Source organism: Platichthys flesus, chromosome 13 (genome assembly GCF_949316205.1).
Source record: "Platichthys flesus chromosome 13, fPlaFle2.1, whole genome shotgun sequence".
In the NCBI taxonomy this organism is placed as follows: Eukaryota; Metazoa; Chordata; class Actinopteri; order Pleuronectiformes; family Pleuronectidae; genus Platichthys; species Platichthys flesus.
In genome coordinates, this window is record NC_084957.1 from 13,189,568 (window position 1) to 13,214,204 (window position 24,637).

Consider the following 24,637-nt stretch of genomic DNA (forward strand, 5'->3'; position numbering starts at 1 on the left):
CCGGCTGTTGCTCTGATGACTTCACCCCAAAAAATGGTCTAACCAACTAGGTTGTGGAAGGAGAGGGAGATGGAGACAGCACTCTCACACACACACACACACACACACACACAGAGCTGAAACAAGAACGAGGACACGAGCCAACCCAAATATTTATGAGATGCCTGAGAGGCTTCTCTGAAAATTACAAGACGAGAAAAGCTGCAGCCTTTGAACCCGCCAGTGAATAGAAGTGATGCATTTTCGAGAGAATATGACGAGTGGCTTCAATAAGAACCCCCCCCTCCTTGTTTTCAGCAGAACAAGCTGCACCACACATTTAATATCCTGTTTTCACGACGCTTTTTCCTTTGCAAAGTTATCAAATGAAATGGTGTCCGTGTTCTCGAAGCAAGCCGGCGAAATCCAAAGGGACAGGCTGAAACAGGGAGTCGCACGCTGCTAAATGCATCCATCTCTTTAAACACCAACACAGTTTAGTATTCACAGCCTTCGGTGAGACAGATAAGTGTGTTTTCAGGGCACAGAGTGTGTTGAATGAATAAAAAATGGATTCACATCTGCCAAAATATCCCTGTGTCACCGCCTGGCGCCGTGTTTTTTTGGCGGACGAGCTTGCAATGGAGCAGCTAAGCGGAATAATCGATGTTTCCTACCCGGAGGACGGCACAGAGGAAAACAAACTGGCGGACTTGGACCTGGTCTTACCACAGTTATCACCTCCAGGTCCTTCAGATATGTTCGCTCTGTGGTCAGCAGCTCCTTGGCGATGAAATAGGCCCGATCTGTTGGAAACCTCTGCGAAGACAACACAACAGAGAGAGGATGCTGAGCAGGGGAGACTCAGCCATCTACCTGTGAGCAGGTCCAACAGTATTTGGTGCCACATCAGTTGTTTTACCCGTCTAACCAGTTTCCCTGTGGAATATTCTCAGCCTCAGCCCCAGTGGAGGTTTATTTAGGACTTGTAATCTAGGTCCACTGCTATTTTAAGTATCTCACGATGGGTTTGCAGCACAACAATCTTGATTACAGATGGAACAAAGTTATCAAAACCCTCCTTGGTGACCGACCTTCCTCCGAACCTCGTCCTCGTCGTCGGTGCGAACGCTGCAGGCGTCGTTGAGCAGCGGACTGGTGAGTGGGGAGGGCAGCCGGCCGTCGGGACTGTGGCCGCACAGCTCCAGGGACTTCTGACCGTTGACCATGCCGTGGGAGTGGGCGGAGGACGCGGACAGGTGGGGACTGTTGGACGCCACAGCTGCCCGGTGTCCCGTGGAGGTGAGCAGCAAGACGAGAGAAGATCAAAGTTAGAGTGATGCATTTATTAATAATGAACAATAAACTTTTGCTTTCACCTACTTTAAGTCACAGATGAGTAGATTTAGTTTTTTTGTATAAATATTTCAATTAAGTCAAAATCTCCAACTGTGTGCCAATTTCTCAATTGTGAGGATTGGATGAATTTGTGTATTTTCTGTCAAGGTGAAATGCTTCTCTTTGGTTTCAAGGTCACCATGTACACCTTGTAGAGATCAATTAAAAAATGGATTAAGAGAAAATGATCTGCAGATTAGTGATAAAGAAAATAATCATTACTCACAGCTCCACTAAATCCAGAGACACTGTGACATTCAATGCTAATTAAAGTGTCCGGCATTCACTTCATCACCCGACACTGCAAACACCACCCACTGGGAAGCTAAACCAGACTACTTTAGTCTTTTATTTACACTCAGTCTAACAGGATCAGAGTCTTCTTCACAGGAAACACTGTCACGTCTAACTGGGAGAATCTGCCGGGACAAAAAAGTGTAAAGTCAGCCGTGACTCACTCGACAGTCCAGACGACTCTGGCGGCCTTTTGTGCTCATGTCAATCACTACACAAGCTGAGACACGTACTGCAGGATGATTAAGAGGAATGAGTTAGTGAGTGTCGTCTACTTGGACGATCTTCACTCAGCTATACTTACTATATTACAGCTGCAACCCCCCCCCCCCCCCCCCCGCCCCCCTCTGCTGCCCCTTGGTGTGTCAGCACAAACACAACAGTGCAAACTCATGACTGCAATTAGATCAACGTGCCCGGGAAAGAGTCTAAAACAACTACGGAAGGGGATCGACTTAGCCAGACTGCAACAAGTGAGTCAAATAAACATATGCACCAAACAACACCACAACACTACAGGGAGGAAGACGAGTAAAGTCCCAACATCTAAAACCAAACACCAGACACTGACTTACTGAAAGACGATTCAGAGGTCTCTCTTCATTAAGGTCATTTTTATTGACTCTAAAGTGACATATAAACACTCCAGTGAAGTTATATAGCAGCGTTAAAACGGTCAGTGAAAGACAGACTTAAGGGGAAAGCTGTGTGAACTCATACAAAGACTTCTAGTGTGTCACCTATCATTTAAATAAAAAAAAAATCCTGTCTTTATTCAAGATATATTCCTTGCCAATGCGTTCCCTTCACTTCTAGTAACGGTTGATGCTCTTCCATCCTCAACGGCTTTAGTACATGTTTTTCGCTTGCTTAATCCGCACACCAATTACAAGGGCGGGATATAATTTAATTTGTCAACGGCAAGACTGGCGTTCTATTATTGGGAAATTTTGACAGACTTGTTGCACGAAAAAATCCAACAGCATCAGCTCGAGGAGAGGAGCTGAAGCTGGAGCGAAGGAAATCGGTCCGAGCAACGAAATATCTGAGTGCAGGAGCACAGTACGAGCACAAGCAGAGGCTACTTGAGTGCAAGCGTGGGGTTTTGAGTGAAAGCATTACAAAATCTGGCCCTCCACTCAAATTGAAATACCCAGCTCTTGAATAAAGATAGGGAAAAAAAACAGCAAATGAAATATAAAAAATATAATTTAGAATGATAAGGATTTTTCATAAACAGCATTGTGACACTGTTGTGATTGTCTTACAACACAGACAAACATATATTTGTCTGTGTTGCATTCATATTACTCATTAAAGTGAAAGTGAATCGTAAAAATACTGAATATAAATATGCTGTTTTAAATATATTGCATGATTCCCTTTGTTTTAAACCCTGCTCTAACAACAGAGTCTGTAGGACAATGACAGTGTGGTGACTGTGATCACTACCTGTGTGTTACAGTACATTCAGTTCAGCACATGCAGAGAGCAGCCAGGGCAGCGCAGTATGATGCGCACCAGAACTCTTCTGTTCTAGTTTAGCACAGCATGCATTGGAAAACAAAATCCTGAAGGACATCAGTGGTTAGGAGACACACACGGGTTTCACCTCCAGACCTGAGACGCAGAGCCGAACAAACACGTGTTAAATGGTTTGGAGTTTAAAGAACAAATTTACATCTCCTCCAAATTATTCTGTTGTTGTGCAGCACTGTTTCTCCTGGTCTGTGGCAGAGCTGTGTGCTTCAGGGAGGCTTCCCCTCGCGCTGCAGTGATCCAGCAACCCCCACAAAACAACAAATATGTATTCCCTCTTCATAATTTTGCATTAATGCATGTCGAGGACCATGTTGAAACACCAAATAATTTAGAAATCTAGAATCATAAATATTCAAACACAGCTTCGGTTTTTGATGAAGATGCTAAAAAAACATTTGGGAGCAGTCGACCGTGACGGATGAGCCAAGAGCCTGTGTACTTTGAGGAGTTGCCTTTAAACTGCCTATCACAAGCACAGTTCACACATACACACACACACAGCACACACACACACACAGATACAAATCCCCTCTTCTTTTTGCCTGTATATCCCCAAACTCCTGTCATCCTTTACCCAAACATTCTCTCTCCCTGACTTCTGGAAAAATGACGTGTAATCTGGATCACTGCAGAGAGAGGAAACCCACATACTGGTGATCTTGATTTACACAGACACAGCTGGTGAGTGACAGGACAGGTTTTCATGCAGTAACAGAAAAGATACAACAGTTTCATGCTGACAGACAAGTGCATACACTGGACAAGAAGAAAAAAAAAAAGCAGGAAGGTGACATAAAAATCATTATTTTAACAGAACGAAACATGAAGACAGAAGAGAAAGCAAGAAACTGGAAAGGATAAAGAATAAAAGTGCAGCAGCATTTTGTTATGAAGATTGCAAAGTCGCTGGCAGCCACCACAGCTGTCGGAGGAGTTTGTGAAACCAAATTATCGGGCAGAGACACTCGAGCGTGAGTCTAGTGCAGAGGGAGATGTCGGCGATGAACATAAGAGCTATAAACTGTAGTAAAGTGGCCAAACTGCCAATGTAACAGACATTTACTCTCAACTCAGCCTAAACCTGCCAACACTGGTCTCTAATGCTGTTAGACAATAGACACTAAAATACCCTGATGTTATATTTAGACCTGTTGCCGAATTTCTTGTCAATAACGACAAACTTCAGTGAAAGAAAGAGCTAGTTTCACATTAGAATCCTTCCAAGGTCAAATCATCACACTTTTGTTTTACACCTTTACAGATTTATATACAATTTTGTGTGTTGATTTGGTCAATTGACAAACCTACGATAACGAAACTTCATATGTGCAACAAATCAAATACCAAAGGCAGAACTTCCTGGAGGATTTAATGAAATAAAAAAAAATTCTTTGGTAAAAATCTGACAAATTTCTAGATATATAAATTTAAACAGTTATATTCCCTCTGAATGCTGTTATTTTAAGTGTGAAAAGTATGATTAACAAAAGTGTGATGATTTGACACGGAATGACTCTTTAGTAAAGTTGTAGCCGAAGAGCTGTTAACATAAACAATAGTTGTAATCTGTATTTGCAACATATTCATCAGTTTCCACACTGACACTGAGCACACACCAGATGCTTCATAAATAGTATTAATTACACAAAGAGATGTAAAGATTATCCACGATATTCACAACACAGCTTAGAAACTTTCACTGTCCACAGACATTTCAGCCCAAGATATTGCGAACGACCTCAAAGTCTATTTTGCAGAAATCTGCACAAAGTTTGACAACAACAATCATCAAATCATCCGGTACAAAATAGATCTGACTACAGACAACATTGTTTGTGTATTTCCCTATGGGAGATCTCAAGGCAACAGAAACTGAACTGAGCGTTCAACAACTCCATAAAACACCAGCTGAACAATGACGTCTACGACAAAGTCCAGAAAAGTCAAAAGTGTGCAACAGGAACCTCTCCGAGTTCCTCTTTGAGATTAAAACCCACATAAACAGAGACAATAAAAGTTTTTATCCATTGGTGTGGAATCCTAAATTGGCACTTGTGTATTTCTGCAGAGACATGTTAACACAAGAGGCAGAATGATAACGATGAACTCCCTCCATGCAGCAAACAAGAAAACACTGATAGACCCTTCCATCCCTCAGTGCAAAGGAAACCACTTCTCAATAAAAGAAAGAGAGGTTTGAAAAGTGCCCTGAGTAGTAAGTAGAATACTTAAACTGAGATTAGTGTAGACTTGAGAACAATCACCTGTTACCTTATTGTTTGTTCAACAATAGTTTGATAGTAAATCAAAACATTATCTGGACTTACTATATTAACGCTTCTCAGGCTTGGTGTTTTGCTCTGTGTCTGCGTTTTGCTTATAATTGTATCGCAGGGCAATTTGCAGCGTGTTTGCTCGTCACTGTAATCATCCATAAAGTTTTTACCCTCCATGCAGTCAGACCACGTACCTGCAGCTGTGCATGTACCCACAACACACAATGTAGTTCTCTCACTCACACACGCAATTCACTTTTTAATCTCAGCACCTGTTATTCAGAATCTGTTGCGCGTAAGACAACGTCCATGATTGTGCACGTGCACCCAGATGATCACCAAACGGCAAACGCTGTCTTTCCCTTCATACTGTGCATGTTCTGGAGCTCTCTCTGCGCTAACAGCTGAAAATCTGTCCACTATCGTCATCACTGAAGACATTGTCCTCATCTGCCTCCTCGTCCAGCTGGAGGCTGCCAAAGGAGAACTTGTTTCTGGGTAAAGGGGAATTGGAGCCGGCCTCCGCAGCGTTACCAAACATCAGCGGGCTGCTGCAGTTGCCCCTGTTTGTCTCCAATTCAGACTCACTGGACTCTGAGCCGCTGGTATTGGAGCAGTCGTTCATCTGAACCGCCCCCACGTGTGTGACACCAGCCTGCCCCAAGCGTTTCTTCCCGGGGCCGGCCCTGGATCTGCCCGGGGCCGAGAGCCCATTGGCCACCATGCGGCGCTCGAGAGCAGCCATACGCTCGGCCCGAGACAGGACGGGATGCGCCTCCTGCCCTGGCAAGGACGCTCCCTGGTCTGGGTCTGTGTCAATGTGGCGCATTTTGTGGAGCTTCTGTAAGTGCGAAGAGCGACTGGGCATGGGGGAGTGCCCCCCCTCGTCAAAGTGAGGGTGAGCCGAGCTGTAGCCATTCTGCTCAGCATGATTGAGGGAATGTGGCGGATGAGAAGCGTCCGGGGCAGGAGTGGGGCGGCCGCTCCTCGAGCCCATCATATGTGGGACTGTGAGAGGGCTGCAGCTCTGCCTCTCTCTGCTCTGAGCACTGATGTCTGCCATGGTGCCATACACAAGGCTTTGGTCAGACCTCTTGTACGACTGAGACGGATCTAACTTGTGACTCGGTGGGAGCGGTGGTTTGGAAGGTGAAGCAGACTCCCTGTGCTGCATCCTACCCGTAAAGTTTTCCCGCTGAGCCCGAACATCACCATTCATGTTCTCAAACCCAGACGCCTGGTGGAGCACGGCCTTCTCCCTGTGATTCATCCTCGTGTCCTGATCCCTGCACGTTTTATAGTCATAATCTATATTATTCCAGCCAATGTAGTGGAGGGAAGAGCTGCTGGCTGTAGCAGCACGAGGTGGCAGACCTGTACTCTGAGGTTCTTGGTGGATCTGTCGCGTCGAGCCTCTTGTCTCCTCCGTCCTGGACACCGACCCCGTTCTGTCCTCGTGGCCGTTGGTCTGGTGGGAGGGGCTCGCCCTGGTGGGTCGTGAGGCATCTTCTGCGCTCACCAACACCGACTCTTTCCAGTGACGCTGAGGAGGAGGGTCGACTCTGTCCATGGGAGGAGGACCCCTCTGACAGACACACACCGAGGCAGAGAGTTAAAGCATTTCAAGACTTTATTGTTTTATCTATCTAGTAAAATAACCCAAAACTCGTCATAATTCTGTATGACTTGATGGTAGAGTGGTCTAGATGAGTGAGTTTGTACATAAGCTGGCAAAAGAGAACAATCTGCTGTTGGTTTTGCTGATCTGTGGTGATAATGTGCCACTTAATGTTACACAAAGCCAGAAGACAGCTCCCAGTTGATGTAAATGTGTGTGTCACCTGTCTGAATAGAGCTTAAACGTTTGGTCTTTTGTACATTTGGATAAGCAGAGATGTGGCGTGTGATGCACTTAAAACCATCTATATACCGCTCATCCTGAAAGGGTCGCAGGAGCCAATCGCTGCTGACATATAGGCGAGAGTATCTCACAACTATTCACACTCGCACACAATTTAGACTCTCCAATCAGGTGAACCCTGAGAAGGCCTGAGTTCCCCGAGAGAAAACCCACGCAAACACAGGGAGAGCATGCAAACTCCACACAGGAAAGCCCCTTGCTTAAACAGGAGTCCGAACCAAGCAAATGCTAGATGTGAGGCTAACCACTGCACCACCATGCCTCCCTACATACTTAACAGTTAAATATGATACATTATATATAGTATTATATAGTGTGACTTGCATTTATGAAAATTATGTGATCTGGAATAACTTCAAAGATTGTTTAGTGTTGATTGAATTGAACAATGTAAGTTTAAAAATATTGACATGACAATGACAATGTAAGGCAACTGTGAGAAAGCTCCACAGGGGACAATACAGGCTTTCTTGGTATAAATAGAAGCGTAATAATGAGATTCATTGGGGATGACACAGACATCATGTGACCCGCTCCAGATGCACTTCAATAGGCTGAGACACTCACTTCTGTTGGCACTTCATGGTGACGCGGAGAAGGCAGCGGCGACAGGCGGCTGTTGTGTTGGACCCGACTGTGTTTCCTGGCAGAGAGACGGTTGACTGTCAGTGTTCAGCACTCACACAGAACCGATGAGTCAAACACACACACGCGTCTGCAGCCTTTACCTTTCAAACGGGATCTTTTTAAACTCGGACTCCCTCACATGATCAATCACCTGCTTCTGTGTGCGACCGCTGCAGAGAAGAAGCACAGCGGAGATGATGACAATGAGCTGCAGTCGACTGTTTAAGTGATGGGACATTGGGACTGGAGACAGAGACAGACACAGAGACTCCCTCTACCTGAATCTGAAGGAGGAGCCTCGTGTGAAGAGCACAGGCTTGGGTTTGGCCTTCGGTTCCTCAAAGAGGCGGAAGAAGGCGTGGTACTCGACACAGATCTTCCAGAAGACTTTACAACAGTCTCTGCTCGCCATCAGGAACTCCAGAGTGTCCTGGTACGAACTCTGGTGCAGCGCAGAACATTTATCACATTTAGTGGTTTCGATTTAGTTACGTGATTCAATTATTCACAGCAGAGCCTAGCAACGTAACTTACATTTAAATCTGGCCTCAGCTTGATGAGGAAACGTTTCCTCTTGAAGCTCAGTTTACGGACTTTAGACCAGTTGAAGGCATTGATCCTCGTGTGTCCCTGCAGCGACAAAAACAATGAATCAACTTTTTATCAGGCTTTTAAAAGAAATACCTCTTTATATCACCTCTCACATCATTGACCTTACAAACCAGCGGCACTGACCTGAATGACCAGGACCCCGGTGTGCCCCACGGACAAGCCTAAACCCGTGCCCTCACGATCCTTGGCAGGGTGAAGGCGGATCCCGTACATCTCCAGCCGACGCGCCACTTCTAGTAACTGATAGTCTGATTCTGAAGGTGTGTGACCTCTGCAACACAAAAACAAGACAACAAGGTTAAAACACAACGAGAAGAAGATCAAGAATGAGGCTGGGAATATTCTATATTTCCCTTACTGTTGACAAATCCAAGAAAAGACAAAAACTAATAATTAGTTGATCCTAATAAGAAGTGTTGCATAAGTAGCCAAAAACTGAGAGAGATGATCATTCTGCTGTCAGGGTTTAAATATGATTGTAGCAACAATTTTCCCCATGTTCAATCTGCAGGAGAAAATGTGAAATAATCCACATGTCCATCCACTACAGTTATTAGGATATTGTGATTGACATAAACAGCTGACAGGACAGGTTTTCACTCTTTTTGCCATTAAAGATGATGATGGAATCAAATTATAAATGGACTTTATTCATATAACACTTCTAGTCTTTATACAGCACTGGAGCAATTTGAGTGGTTCAATGTCTTGCCCGCCGACACTTAGTCATGCGACATTCAAACCACCGACCCTCTGCTTAGTGACCCGCTCTACCTCCTGTGCGTGGAAATCAGTGTGTGTGTGAAATCAGAGGTAATGGAAATGTTGTATTAATCGAGGAACATTGCTGTTTGCTAATTGGCCCACAAAATATCTGTTGCTTAATTTTTTCTTATTTATGAGAATGACATAATCAGCCAAGCGCAAAAAAACATTTTCTGCAATATTCCAACTTAATAAATAAATAACTTACTTTTATTACCTCGGCCAAGGAGGTTATGTTTTTTCACCTGTCTGTTTTTTTATTTTTTTTTTTATATTTAGCGGGATTATGCAAAAAGAAAGTGTAATGGCATTAATTGTACTTGCCGGCCTTGATACTTGGATTTAACAAGAGCGAACCACAGCCCTCATTATCCTTTCAGAACATTTAGAAAAATTAAATGATACCGTGGCTCATCATCCTGCTGTGAGTCTCTTTAATTGAGGTGAAAGAAGGAGTCCAAGTGGATCCAGTTCTCCTCGTGTTTATCTGAGTTTTTGGAGCAGCGTTGGTGGAAGGTCGGGGGGGGGGGGGGGGCTGCACACGCTAACTAACTTTCCTAATTCTTATCAGCGGACCCGTTTCCTGCGTGTGGTACTTAATAAGAGATTTAACTCGGCGTGGCATCCGAGCAGAAGGAGCGCAGTTACAGTTATCAACGAAGAAAGCCTCGGGGGAGGCGGGGGGGGGGGGAGAAGAAAAAGCCAGTCAAAGAGGGCAGTCGAATCTAATCTAGCTGCTTTCATGTAGCAGGAGCCGCCCACTGTGAGTCCATCTCTGACACAGCTCACTGTAACACAGAGGTGAGACGAGGGTTGGCAAAGATTAGGCTCGTACTCAAACCTGTGCACGGATGATTTTGACATTTTGTGGCAGGATGGTGGGAGGAGACCTGGAAGGTTTCCAGTGATATACTCCCAGCAGCTTGTCGCTCTTAAACTTGAGGCAGAGAAATACTGAAAAGAGCCAAATTCAATAACCATCTCCGCTTGGTATAAGCTCCACATTAGACATCCGAGTAGACGCTCTGAGAATGTGCGTTTTTAACCTTCGAAACCAGCTGACAACAGCTGTGCGAGTCATGTGGTGGGTGGAAGGAAGCTTCCAGGCCTCTTTTGTTGTTGTTGGAGAAATTCTCCAGAACTCCAGAAGCTGTAAAACAACTTACAAAAGACGGGCTCTTCTGAGCTGATCTACGATAAAGAGCTGCACGGAGCGCTCCTGAGAAAGAACCCATTTATTCAGCAGCTGCTTTCCTGAAGGTGTCACCTGTATAATAAAATGTCCCCGACAGGACGTGCACAGGGCCTGACGCAACTTTTCCTGTTCACGGGCAAACAGAATAATTTGTGTTGAGAGGCGGCTTCATTGACTTTAAGAGCAGAGTTCAAGACATTGGATCCATTGATTTTCTCATTTTGATGTTGTGTACACCTCCTAGGGAGGCCTATTGCCAAGTAGATAGATATGAAGGAATATCTGAGACTGGTCTGGTTTGTAGTTTTATTCCAGCATGCTAATATTTTAGATCAAGGGACTTTTCCATTACTTTAAACCCAATTTCCAACGCAGAACATTTTGTGAAATCACGGTGTATACAAATAAGTGACAAAATGTAGTATTTAAACTAACAACGAGAATTCCAAGGCATACAGTATATCTTAAATGATACAAACCCAAGTATGCCTGCGTATTTCTTTAAAAGCATATAAATTATTTAAAACTCAGCGTAAATGAATGACACAAAAATATGAATATAACAAATTTCCATGACTTTTCCAAAACTTTTGGGATTTAATTTTTTTTCATAACTTTTCCAGACCTAGAAAAACACATTAAAATTCCTTTTCTAGGTTTTCCATGACTGTTGATCATTGAGAATGTACAACAATGTGCAGCAACATTTTAACTATGCTTATAAAAATAATTTTAAAGCTCGACAGAAGGATCCTTAAATGAATGTAAACATACTTAAACCCGTACGTGATAAGTCAAAAATATTTAAGACATTTGAAAGTTGAAATCTTCCAGAAACTCACATATTCTTTGAGTGAAACTCCATGATCTTGTCGATCAGGGGCATTTGATCGGGGATGTAGTTGTTGTTGAGGAGGTGCGACCGGCACTGACTCTCCTCGAAGTCCCCAATCTCAGCTGAAACAAAATACAAAAAAAGACGTTATCATAGAAATACTTGCTACAAGATAGTGGCCGGTTATAAAAACATACTTCAGCGCTGCTCGGCACAGAATGAAACGCCCTTCCTCCACTAGATATTCCCTCATAAAAACATAGCTGTGGTAAATTGTGTCAACATGAGTACGTGCGTATGAAAGTTGAACTGATCTCGGTCCTTGTTCGTGTTGTTTTTGATCTCTACTGAATAACGGGCTGAGAAACGTCAGGTTGAGAAAATGCTCAGTATTTCCTGGCGTGGCACCGTGAGGCTGCTCTGGATCAGTTCCTGCAAGATTATGTCCAGGCAGCTGACTGAAAGGTATCCATAGAAATGCGCCCAGGATCCGTTAGCAATGGTATCCAGTGTGCCACACGACAGCGTTTGATGATGAACTCAGATCTGTCGAGGTTTTGGTCCCGTGAGCTACATGAGGAGCCGTGAGGGACTTACACTGGATAATGTGGGAGACGATCAGTGCCGCGCTGCTGTCGTTGCAGGTCAGACGTCCAGAGGAGAGGTCCTGTTTGATCTGGAGGGCAAACAGGTACCTGCACACAGACACAAACTATGTTAACAAGGTAGAACAGGGCGGATGTGCTGGTGGGTGCCAGCAGGAGAACAAGACAAAAAGAAAAAAACCTCTGGATCAGCTCAGAAACAACATCTACCCCTGAATCTAAATGCGCTGCTGCAGCTAAACGTCTGAATAAACACAATGTACTCCGGCTCTTTTTATTTTGCACAAGACTTTTAGTCAAATAGAGTTGGCAAAGTGCACATTTTCGATTCAGTAAGTAATGAAGCTGCACCGCTCCTTCTCTTGGAAGAGAGCCAGAGCGAGAACCAATAAAGTCAGGGAATAACAGGCTTAGAATTTGTTAAAATGACAAAAGATAAAGTAGCAGTATATATTTGAGAATTAGCCTTTGTTGGAGGCTGAAGATGCAGACAGAGAGAGAGACGAGGTATAACATGCAAAAAAAGGCTCCTCACTGGACTCAAACTGTGTACGTTAGGGTTATGTGGCATGTGTTGTAACTATTTGGCTCGCTCGATAATCTGTGTCCCCATCTCAATGCGTCAAATACATAGTCTGCTTAGGAGGGAGGTTTGTGCCAAAGTGACCCTGAACAAAATGTTTAGACATATGGATATGGAGCGTACCAATACTAATATTTTGGAAACCAAATAAATCCACACACTGAAGAGAGTTTCAATATCCTCCTGGGACATCGAGAGCTGCACTATTCACATACAATCCAAATATTGATAGATTTCTCTAAATATCATCAAACACCATGTATATCAGTGCAAAGATCAGAAAACCACCATATATTGGTATACCTAGAGTATATTTATTTATACTAATATCATAAAGAGTCATTCAACACATTTGTCTAATATTTCTCCACTCTGCCAACTCTGAGAACATGTCATGACACAGCCCCGCAAAAAGCTCACAGACACCAGGGAGTCATTAGTGCCACGCTCATCTGCGGAGAGCTAAATCAGAAACATGGCAGCCATGACATGACAATTACAAACCCGAGGAGGGAATAAATCTTTTAAGAAGCGGCGCGCACGTTTGCTTCCACTCACAGCTGAAGTCATTTACTCTGACGTATCCCTCGTAAACGGTTTTCAATAAATGCCAACAGGAAGATGCGTGTATAATGTGGAGATCTATTCAGGTAAAAGAGGAGCTCACCTCGTCAACTCCTCCAGTAGCTGTGCGTGGTCTGGAGGGAAGAACTTCACGGCAAACCTCAGGATCGTCTGCTTCGGTCCTAGTGTTGTAATAATAATAACACAAAAATATATTACTTTCTGTTTTGTTGAGAAAAACAAGGCACATTTCCATTCTCATGACAAAAAAAGAATCCTTGGAAGAAGACGTGACCTCATTTTGAAACACTTACGTCTGAGCTGCTTGATAATGGGCTTGATGTGATCCAACCAAACCTGTGGAAAATAGGAGAGAAATATGCAGTATTGTGAATTCTGGGATGTATCAGAAGAGGCTCCATTTCACTTTCATTTTCCTGCGCCCTCACCATCATCTTTTGATGGTTCTGAAACTCCAAGCCAAAGTAGTCGCCCTCGATGAGGTTCATGTGGGAACACACCAGGTCAAACAGCACTTTGCCCGAGGCTTTTTGCTGTGAACAAGAGGAAAGAATTCTGGTTAGAATCAAGTTTTTTTATGACCAATGTACAATAACCACATCTATATTTAAAGTGAACTTTTGTTCCAGTGAAATGGCTCGGTGACATTTAATACTCTTTATTTGAAAGAAGGACGACCAGACTTCAGGAAGCAGATTTTTTTCACGGAGGAGCAGCCAGAAACAAAAGAGGGTTGGGCTTTGTGGACCTGTCAATCTCTGCGGTCGCTGATTTCCACCAGATGCACGTCGGCTCCTGTGTCCTCCCTCCTTCTGTCCTGACTTTCAAAAGCTCAGTTGTCTCAAATCGGCTGCAGCTGGAGGGAGGCAGGGCCCTGGACTGTCTCTGATCTGTCTTTTCAGTGTCACTAATGATGGACCAGCAGACTTTAGAAGACGTTACAACATTAGGGACCTCTGTCCCCGCTTACCCCACAGGCAAGCACACACAAACACTCGGAAGTAACAAACTTTTTAACAAACAACAACAATATGACAACACATAAAACCCCCAGTAGGAGCCACCTCAGCAACGTTTCCCATGTAAGGTCACGTAGATGTCAGGGATTTCCACAGAACCAACCTCTGTTCCGCTCTCCCTGAGGAAACACAGAGTACTGTCAGCCACACAGCGGGGGAATTTCTGCCTGGGTGCCCTCCCCCACCCCCCCCTCCCCCCGTGACTGGTCTGAACCAGCGCAGAGCGTAACACGGGAGCGTTTAGAGTCACAGTTTCCGCCTGGTTTGGTTAATGAACCAGTGCTGAGTCTGAGAGGGTTTTCAAGGAAGCAGCTTCTGCCTTAACACAAAGCGAGAGTCAGTTTCTCTGGCACAGACACTAATACCACATGTCTCCTCACGCAGCTGAACTGTGCTGACATCCCAGTGTAAATCTGTGCAGTTTTTAAAAGAGCCACACTGTCTGTGTTCCTATTAATGCTGAAAGAATACAAAGTTAATCTCCAGCAGCTTAGTGAGGGGGTTTTACACTTCCACAACCGAATCCGTAATCTTCCCTAAACATGCCTCCCCACTCTCGCTGCTCCTCCCCGTGCGAGGCGCTGCAGAGAGCGTCCAACCACCGAGGAGCAGCTGTCTGTTTCCATATGGTGACGGAACGGAGCTGGTGAGGGAGGCCACAAAAAGGCTGGGGGGGGGGGCAAAGAGGTCATCAGCCAAAAAACACCCTTCAAATACACACCCACACATACGCACACATGGATTTTCAATGAGGTGCTGCAACAAGTGGGCAAAACAACCAGCCGAATGAATTTCTACAGCGCGAGCAAAGCAAGTCGGGCAAAGGAAGCCGAGCTGAGTGTGCGGTGGAGGCTGCAGATTGTTTCTGTCTCGCCGGAGCACGCTCACATGCAGGCCCATAAATCTGCAGAGGGAAATGACCACGAGCCGGAGCAGAGATGGGTATAAGGCTGATTGGAGCCAGGCGGCGCTTGATTAAACGCAGCTGTCGCCGGCCGGAGTTGTGCGGCTGGCGTTTGCCGACACGACCAGACGGCTGATTTTCATGGAGCACAAGTCAGAGAGAGAGCGCCGGGCCATCCTGACACACCCAATCAGACGACAGAACATAACACAGTAATCGCTCGATGGTTTCTTTCTTTGTTTTAAATATGAAACGATGAAACCTGCAGTAAGGTTCTTTTAGGTGGATAAAACTAGAGAGTGCACTCCTCCACCAAGGCCCAACAGCCCCCTCAATGAAACCACATTTAAATTCACTCAATGCATCTCCACCAGATTGCACACCCTCTGGAATATCAGTCGGGTCTGGATCTGCACCAAATTTCCCTGACCCATTCCACTAATTTCGTGGTAATCCTCCATGTAGTTTTTCCCCCTAATCCTGCTGACTAACAAACAAACACAGATAACCATCAGCGTTAATCTGCTGCTATAACAGCCCGTGCTCTTCTGGAAAGGCTTTCCAAGATTTTGCAAACAAGCCGCAGGGGCTTGATCCCAACAAACCCTTTCTCTATGGACCTGGCTTTGTGCACATGTGGAACTTTCATGTTGAAACAGTCGAAGCTCCTCCACAAAACCATTCTTTATTGAAAGATCATAGTCTGCTGCAGGTTTATCCCAAAGCTGTCCGCCCCCTCAACACTTTTTCACGTGGGTCGCTAGTGTCTGATCTAGACATTCTATACTATGAGGTTTCATTTATTTAAATATTAGTTTCAAGATGTATTATTCTATTCTGTTTAAGGACGTTTCTCATATTTACCTTATGTGTTAATACATACTTGAGTGTGTGCATGTTGTGGGTCAGCTCTCCATGACTAATTCCAATCAACCTTGTTCACATGGCATTAAAGTTCAATGTTGAATCTTGAATCAGATTTTATGGTTTGCATTAAGTGGAACTAAGGTGCCTTGCTAAACCTATGAAGACAGCACCAGACCAAAAGTTCACTACAGTATGTGGACAGGGGCTTTTAAGAACTATTTCAGTATTTAATCCCTGACACTTCTGATCTATGGCTATAGACTCTTTTCACAGCAGACATATCACTGAGTATTAACAGGTATTTTTAAAAACTCTCTGAACTGTAGAATAGTCGTTCTGTCCGGGCAATACAATGCTTCAGGTACAATCCATTCACCATTCAGTATTATTGTTTACTGATGCTTACTTTTGCTACTGAAATAGTGTAAATTACCCCATTGTGGGACTAGTAAAGGATTATCTTATCTTAACATTAACAATGCCTCTGTTTTAGTCATTGCTCCAATCAAGCCATGATGACAGAAGCAACATTTACATGGACACTAATGGAGATTCAGATATTAACCAGATTAAACCAATCGTCTGAATAAGACACTGAAAACAGTAGTTTCTGAGTGCCTTAACCTGACTAAGGTAATATGATTTACACCTGTACTTTTCCTTCTGTGACTTGTCAAAAGGTTTTCTGTGACAAAAGGTCCATTGAGTCTTTTCATAACGGCATCGCAGCACTTATCTGTGCAGCCACAACGTCTCCTCGGGGGGGCCTCCACAGAACGGTTAGCACATCAGGACTCACACAATAGCACACTTTATTGATAGCTGGTGATAGCTGCCAAATGGGACTGGTGAATGTTTTCAAACACAATAGAAAGGAACTCGAGCCAGGCCCGCAGACGTGTGAGGCCCTGCACGGAGATAAATGCGAGTGTCATTATGCTGTCAAGATCAAACTCACTCAACAGCTACGCAAACCTGAGGGGAGCTTTTCACCTTGTTGTGGCCACTTCAATAAATCCCACTTATTTAACTGTTGTCCTGCTAATGGCAGCAAGTGAAATGTTAAGAAAGGAATCACCAGAGTTTTTATCAATCATCCAGTGGGGAAGATTAAACTCTGCACAAAATGTTATTGCAAGGGATGAAATAGTTGTTGGGATTTTTCACACTGAACCAAATTCCAGAAAACAGTTTTTTAATTACATTACGACTTTATTCCACAAATTGAATCTTGTAATAAACCTCAATAGATAGTTTTACCAACGTTATCTTATTGAACAGTATATTTTTATATATTCTATATTCTAGCACCAGCAGTAAGACTGTGTGATTAAGATTAAGATTAAGATGCATTTATTAGTCCCAAACACATACACAGACATGCAAAGGCACACTCATGCAGGTAGGGAAATTTAACTTCTGCTTTTGACCCATCTGGTGCAGAACACACAGAGCAGTGAGCGACCATGTACGGCGCTCAGGAGCAGATGTTGGGGGAGTAAGGTGCCTTGCTCAGGGGGACTAGACAGGGTAGGGAGTCTCTTATCCCTGCTCATCAAGACTATAAAACACACTGCAGTGTTCCCTTTAACAACTGTGCGTAAATGGAGACACTGTAAAAGCTGACTTTATTTATCAGCATGTGGACAGTTGAACTTTCAATTTAAATTAAAAACAGGAGGTCCCACAATCACACGGAGCAGACGTGAGGCCTCTCCCTCAGCGGAAAGGTCACAGCAGCTGGCATTTCTTCCATCACGTACAGTGCCAATAAAATACCACCAATCTCCCACCGAGCCATACATCCTGACGCACGGGGAGTGTCTGTCTTGTCTCATTCGGTTTCTCACTCGGCTCCGAGAAAGCTACTCCAGTATACACGTCCACGAGCACTAGCACTGCTGCCCTGACCTCTACATGCTGTGACAGGACAAGGCTAAATAAAGATGACAGCGACGTCTGCACACATGTACGCGTGGGTTTCCACTCCAGGGTATAGACCGAGTGACCACCCCCACCCTTAGCCTCCCCCTGACCCCCGTCCCTTGTTAGCAGGCTCCTGTCAGCAACCAAAACATAAAGGTCAAGAGCAAAGCAGCTTTGTGTTCCCTCGAATGCTCCCCCTCCAGGAGGGGTTGGTATGGTCCACTTCACTTGCGATAAGCCAGGCGAGGCGGTGCTCACCGAACTTCTCCGGGGGCAGTGTCGAGGGGGGGGGGGGGGGTGTGGTGGTAACGGTGGTGAACAGGATGGCACTGGCTTTGGAACAAAGGGAATGGCTTCTGATAAAGTACTAAAGAAGTTTATGATTGTTTTGGAGCAGAGTGGTCAGCCATTTTTTTTTTAAAGGGACATGATGACTTAGATTTTTTTTTTTTTTCTCGTGAGCTGGTTGCTTTCGGTTCCAGTGCAGCTTCTCTTATACATTATATATGGAGCAGTCAGTGCACGCCGGGAGTCTTTTTCAGCTGTGACATTCAGCCACATCACAGGAGGCTGATCAAGGTCTGAAGATGAAAGAGACTGTGATTTGAAGGAAGGGGAAAGAAAATGAAGAAGTGGGGAAAAGGTCACTTTTGGGAATCTAACTATCAGAAGTGTTCATCTGATAAGACAGACAAAATTGGCTTGGGCAAAAGAACAGAAAAAGAACGTTCTTGAGCTGACTTCAGGGGAGGAGGACAGAGTCACAACTCCTACATAGATCATGTGAAGAAGAAGTTGCAGTGGAAAATACCAGGAATGATTTTAGATTCTTTTAAGTGAACCATGGCTCTTATGACCCCAGTGGCAAGTTGATATACAATCTCACATTGAATCCTCACAACGCTGTCATTGAAAACATATGTGCAGCCACCGCTGTGTGTTTCTGTGGCTTCTGTTGCAATTTACCAAGAGCAAAGCTGTTCGAGGAACCTAAGAACATTCAAACATACATATATTTGTTTTATATCCCTGTCTGTCCCCTAATTTACAAACATGTACATCTTCTTATGGTATTACCAGTAATTGGTAGGAGGGATGAGAGGGAATACAGTCCCTTCAAACCAAGGCATAAAAATCACCCCCCTTTAATAATCTAATTTCCAACATGATTTACACCACACATTGGACATATACACTGTTCTTCCTCTAAAAAATGTCATAATATCGTCCAGTTTCCACAGTCAGAGCACATGTGGAACTCTGCAGATGTGCCGCAGATGCGCAGGCGTACACACGTGTGTGCATGAGCATATATAATGTGCACTGTAAGGGAAGCATACGACAGAGAGGTCAGTGGCAGCTGCAGCTCATTGAGATTCAGGTCATGTGCTGCAGAGGTTCCCAGGGTGACTCGACTACAGCGGGAGGCTGACAAAGAGAGAACAGCGGAGGGCAGCAAACATACTGATAATCCTGTCAAATTACCTGCATTCCATGTGTGACCATGCATATGTTCGCAGCGTAAGTAGGACAACTTTAATGCCACTGTGCCTTAAATTAAACATGAAATGAAAGAACACACACACACAAACGCAGAGGCAGTGATTTGGTTAAAGGAAATCTGTTTGTGGTGAAACTGTTTCAAGATTCCTCAGCTTTCTTTGTTTTTTTCTTCTGAAACGTTCCGAGCAGCAGATGAAAAATATGAAAGCAAAAGTGATGATTGGGCTGCCACAGCTGTCAGAGCCATTCTGTCACAGTAGGACAGCCTCTAGGCCCCGAGAGGACAGCCGTGGAAATAATGTCCCCCGGATTCAATAGAGGGTTGAGAGGGGGAGAGAGAGAGAGAGAGGGGGAGAGAGAGAGAGAGAGATAGAGAGAGAGAGAGAGAGATATGAAGGTGTAGCTGCCCAACACCCTCCTCCTCCCCCTCCTCTTGTAAAAATGTCCCTCCACTCTCCTTGCCTGATCTCCTCCTACAAGCAACATTTTGATTTTACATAAATAATAATCAAGCGTCCGGTTGTGACTGTTGTGCTGCTGGACACAGAACACTGCGGAGCGCTGTGCATTAATGAAGGGACGTCCCTGTGCTTGTCAGAGCCCCATAAATCAGAAGAGATACCTAATAGGTTTCATCATTAGCACAGAGAGTAAACAAGCAGCAGCACAGAGCGGACCAACATGCTTTCTAATATATGAAGCCATGATATAATGTTAAACATGCACTGATGCAGCACACCACATCATTCTGTCACGTCTGCATTAGCCTAACTAGAGACTATCATTAAAATAAGCAGAGGGCTGGAGGGGGGGGGGGGGGGGGGGGGTTTAAGGCAGCTGGAATTACCACAAAGATTGGCCTCTTTTTTTTCCTTCATCTGCCTGATTCTCTTTCACAGCGTCTGAAACTCCGGACCCATGCTGGTTAGTCCCCACTCACACCCCCCCACACACTGAACCGAGGATTACAGTCACCCAGGGGGAGGATGCGTCACTTCACATTTAGTCACGAGACTCCATGTTAGGTTTCGTTAAGCAAGATAAAGGCCGAACGAGGAACCGAATAATACATTCTTAACCACTGATATCACATAAGCATGAGGAATATCAAGAGTAAAACCACATGAAAAGACTCTTGTTCCAAAATGAAATATTCATTGTTAGTATATATATTCTCAAATCAAAAGTGAATATTTGCTGGTTCCAGATTTCATTGTGAGCGTTTGATGTTTTTCTTTTTCATTTTATGATATTAAAATTCAAATATCACTGGGTAGTATATTATTATTGAATTATCACCTCAGGCTGGGAGAAATTATAATCCACATTTTTTCAAGAAGGAAGAAGAAGGATTAATCAGCTAATTGAGGAATTAATTGATAATGAAAGTAATTAGTTTCAGGCTTAATATACATGATTTTGGATTAAGTAGCATCCAAGACCAAGTACGTGTGATTTGTTTTCTACCACCTGCAAAATGAAGACAAATTGTGCTCCCCTCATGTAGCTGTGAATACTCTAGAGCCCTGTAACTGTGAAAGTACAGGAAATCAATAGGTTAATTAAGAGATTAATTAAGTGTAACTGTGAGAGACAACTCCAAAAGGTCAGGCCAAGGAAAAGACAAAAGCCTTTCATATGTATAATCTGAACACAAAATGGTGTCATGGAGGTGATTCTTAATGATTTGGATTGATTAAACAGTCGGTAGGCTCCAGCCATGACCTACTTAACCTGCAGGTCACATGGTGTTGTTACACAATACACCAGAGAGCCTCAGATTATCACGTGAACCATCCAGTTTGATTAAACTGCTGATAATACACTTTATCAGGCTGAAGATAAATTATAAACTTTGATGCTCAGGAGCATTCACAACGTGCGAAAAGATTAAAAATAAAACAAAAATAAATGCAACATAAATTAAATTCGGGAAAAAAAATCAGGAGCTGGAGGAAAAACCCAGTCATCCAGAATGGCACTAATTCTCAATCAGTCATCTGCATAACAAGCTGGAAAAACTGCAACCCCGAAAGAAATCCCATTCAATCCACCGTCTGTCACAGTCGACCAAGCTCAAGCACAAACCAGGCAGAGCTACCTTCCAGCTTCATGAATCTATTCCCAGTAAAAGAAGCAAGTGCAAACCAGGAGCCTTTACATCCTCACTGAGCACATTGCATTCCCCTCAGTTGCGGGACAGTAAAAGCAGAAATGTAAGACAGTGCCCGTTTCTTAGTTTCCCGATTTGAAGTACAGACACTGCTGGGAAGGAAAGACAAGATCAGACGTCTCAAATTAGCGTCAGAGTGCGTTTAAGAGGAAGTCAAACACATATCGAATTAGAAATCTGGCCATTGGCTCGGGCTGGAGCCGAGACCGGCCAGCTACATTTCACCAAACTCAAGCCTGCACAAATCTACCGGATACAAAACAGATGGGAAACATTCTTGTGCAAGAATTAAAATCCAAATTATGTTAATTAAATATAAGTAAATGTGCCACCGTGCCTGTATAAACAGCCGCCTGCTAATACTGGAGCAGACAAACTGATCTACATAATCACTGTGATGTCTGATGAGGGGCTGTGTGTGTGTTGGTCGGATCAAGAGTGAGCACAGTAATAATATAGGACGCCATTAAACCACAGCGCATAAGCATAGGAGCATAATTATTATGTAGATCCTGGCTTGGCACAACTTCATAACCAAGTACATTCATAATCATAACGCAAAAAAATACAAAGGTGGTAACAACTGACTGAAGAATCGAAACAAACAATACTAAGACAGCAAGTCAGGAAGCATAGATACATAAATATTGATATTGTGAACATTAATGTATTATTAACACATCTTGAGCTGGCACGGTGACATATGGTCTAAGGGGATGTGAACAGTTCCAAACTCTTGGAAACGTCACTGACACCTGATGGTGGAATGATGGATATTTAGGTCTGGAAGAGGCAATGATCGGGTTAACACTCCTGTCACGTTCTGAAGTTGTACAACTGGACATAAGCAACTGGAAACGCAAAGCCTATGCACATTTGTACAACGACCGAGTATCTTCACACAAAAAAAACTGTAATCAGCAGGAAGATTGCATGATCGCTCATAGCTCAAGAGATCTGTGCATCATTGTGACCTTTTGACAGAACTTGACCTCTTGTATCGGCCTTTTATTGGGACCAGTCCAAGAAAAACACTGACTAACCTGTGCAATAGTCAGGCTGCGAGATCGGCATCTTGATATGCACATCTGTCAGGAGGATGAATTACCCCAACAAAGGGGAAAGAGTTTGAGAAACAGAATTTGAAGGAAATAAGCCTTTTGTTAGCTTAGAAAAAGTCTTTAAATCATTCATTTAAACTCAGTATATTAAATGCTTGTTGTTGTCATCTAAACAATAGATATCTGTCTATGCGCTTGGACGGTCTCAGACTTTTAATTATATTTAATATATACAATGAAGTAATGAAATTAGCTCGAATAAAAAAGTTCTGTCTGCTTATTTCATAATTTTTGTCATATTTATTTTAAATTACACATGCAATCAGAATAAAAAACATTTTCAATAATTAGTCGTCAAACAGATCAGAGAAATAACTCACAGGACACAACATGCATACAATGAAAATGAGAGAAAAATATAAGAGAAATAGATGTCACTATTGCATCTTTTTGTTGTCTGGAGACGAAGTGTAGCATCACCACTGATCAACTTAAGGCTGGAGAGCAGCAAAGTCTGTGGTGGAGCCTTTGTTGGAGCCTTTGTTGGGTTACAGAGATTCTTTCCGGAGGATGGAGGAGACGAGTTTCAGGTCTTGAGGGGGAAGCTGTGGGTTGCTGCTACTGTCCTGCTGCACGCTGCCTTCACCCATAATCTCCACCCGTAATAAATAATGACAGCGGCACATGCTGCTTTACTCCCGAGGCCAATCAATTGGCCTCCTCGAGATTAGCCTTAAACCACTTAGCCCTGTGTGCCGCAAATCCAGAGCCCCTCTGCCCCGTGATGTGTGTGAGTCACTGTATTGATAACAACTGTTGTGAGTTGACATCACAGGAACAGGGTCAGTCGAGGAGGAACTTCATCGCACACGCACGCAAGCTAGCGGTCCATAAGATGCAAACACCCTGACTGCACGGATACTCAGGCCCAGAAAAAATACATTATATTAAATGAATTAATTTAGGATTCTATCGACTTTTTTTTACAATGAACATCAAATTAACACCGGTCAGTCTTCTGGGATTTCCCTGTCAGAATATAGTTGACCTTAGATCACGCAGATGTAGAGACAGAAGCCTGAGACCAAGGCTGCGCTTCCTGGGGATGAGGATTAAGGTCAACTGCCAAGAAAGAACTCCGGGCTTAAAAAAGCAACCGGCGCATAGTAAGATACCTTCTGAGTGGCCCGGTTCACAACTGGCATTAACCTGCGTCCTGAGTGATCACGAGTGGACGGCTCTCAGGCTACAGCCAGACCAGAGAGAACGATCTCTGATCCCACGAGCATTTCAGCTCCAGATGTGTAATAATCCAACACACCTGAAAAAACATATCACATGATCATCCAAGTCCACTGGGCGTGTGGGTATCGGTGTAAACAGGAAGCAGGAAGCCAATGCTAGTGACTCCGTCCAAACTACAAAGCAGCTCTGGAGTTTTCAAAATAAAACGGAGCCGGCAGTGTTCCTTAACGTCTCTGTTTTAGGCCCTGTCCAACCTAATGCAGATGTTTTGCAAAACAAACTTCTTTCTCTGCTTCGGCCTCTCATTCACATGCAAGCAGCGCTTTAAGTTGCTAAAATGATTCCTTCCATGGAGCATATTTTCAAAAACTTGCTTGAAATTGGCCACGAATTCCATTTAGAAAAAAACACAATGCTAACAGGGTGAATAATGCTTCACTGCTTGGATGGTTTTATGGATTGACAATGTGTATGTGCATCTGTTAAGTTAAGAGGGATACCTGCTTTCATGAACACAGTTGTGATTTTGAAAGATTCTGAGGCACCAACCTGAACGGTTTGTTCCAGGGGTCGAGTCAGTTTAACGGATGACATTCAGTGCAGCGTTCCACCGCTCATGTTAACGGAGCACCGTTTTAAACCTCCAGCCCTCTGTGTGAACCACCCTGTGGCGGCAGCATTACCGCTCGCTCTCCACGGCGTGACAAATGTGGACGCCGTCG

At 44.0% G+C, this 24,637-nt stretch overlaps 1 protein-coding gene across 1 annotated transcript in view; it reads right to left on the reverse strand.

Moving 5' to 3' along the window:
• The window catches only part of LOC133967501 (FERM, ARHGEF and pleckstrin domain-containing protein 1-like), a 55,081-nt gene that overhangs the window by 10,911 nt on the left and 19,533 nt on the right, over nt 1-24,637 (reverse strand). Inside the window, exons 3-15 of the mRNA XM_062402991.1 lie at nt 13,646-13,750; nt 13,511-13,553; nt 13,300-13,378; nt 12,042-12,139; nt 11,452-11,566; nt 8,773-8,920; nt 8,572-8,667; nt 8,316-8,479; nt 8,139-8,207; nt 7,978-8,053; nt 6,864-7,074; nt 1,074-1,261; nt 709-798 (exon numbers count right to left, since the gene is read on the reverse strand). Coding sequence (XP_062258975.1) covers nt 709-798; nt 1,074-1,261; nt 6,864-7,074; nt 7,978-8,053; nt 8,139-8,207; nt 8,316-8,479; nt 8,572-8,667; nt 8,773-8,920; nt 11,452-11,566; nt 12,042-12,139; nt 13,300-13,378; nt 13,511-13,553; nt 13,646-13,750 — 1,482 coding nt within the window. The remainder of the gene's footprint in view (nt 1-708; nt 799-1,073; nt 1,262-6,863; nt 7,075-7,977; nt 8,054-8,138; nt 8,208-8,315; nt 8,480-8,571; nt 8,668-8,772; nt 8,921-11,451; nt 11,567-12,041; nt 12,140-13,299; nt 13,379-13,510; nt 13,554-13,645; nt 13,751-24,637) is intronic.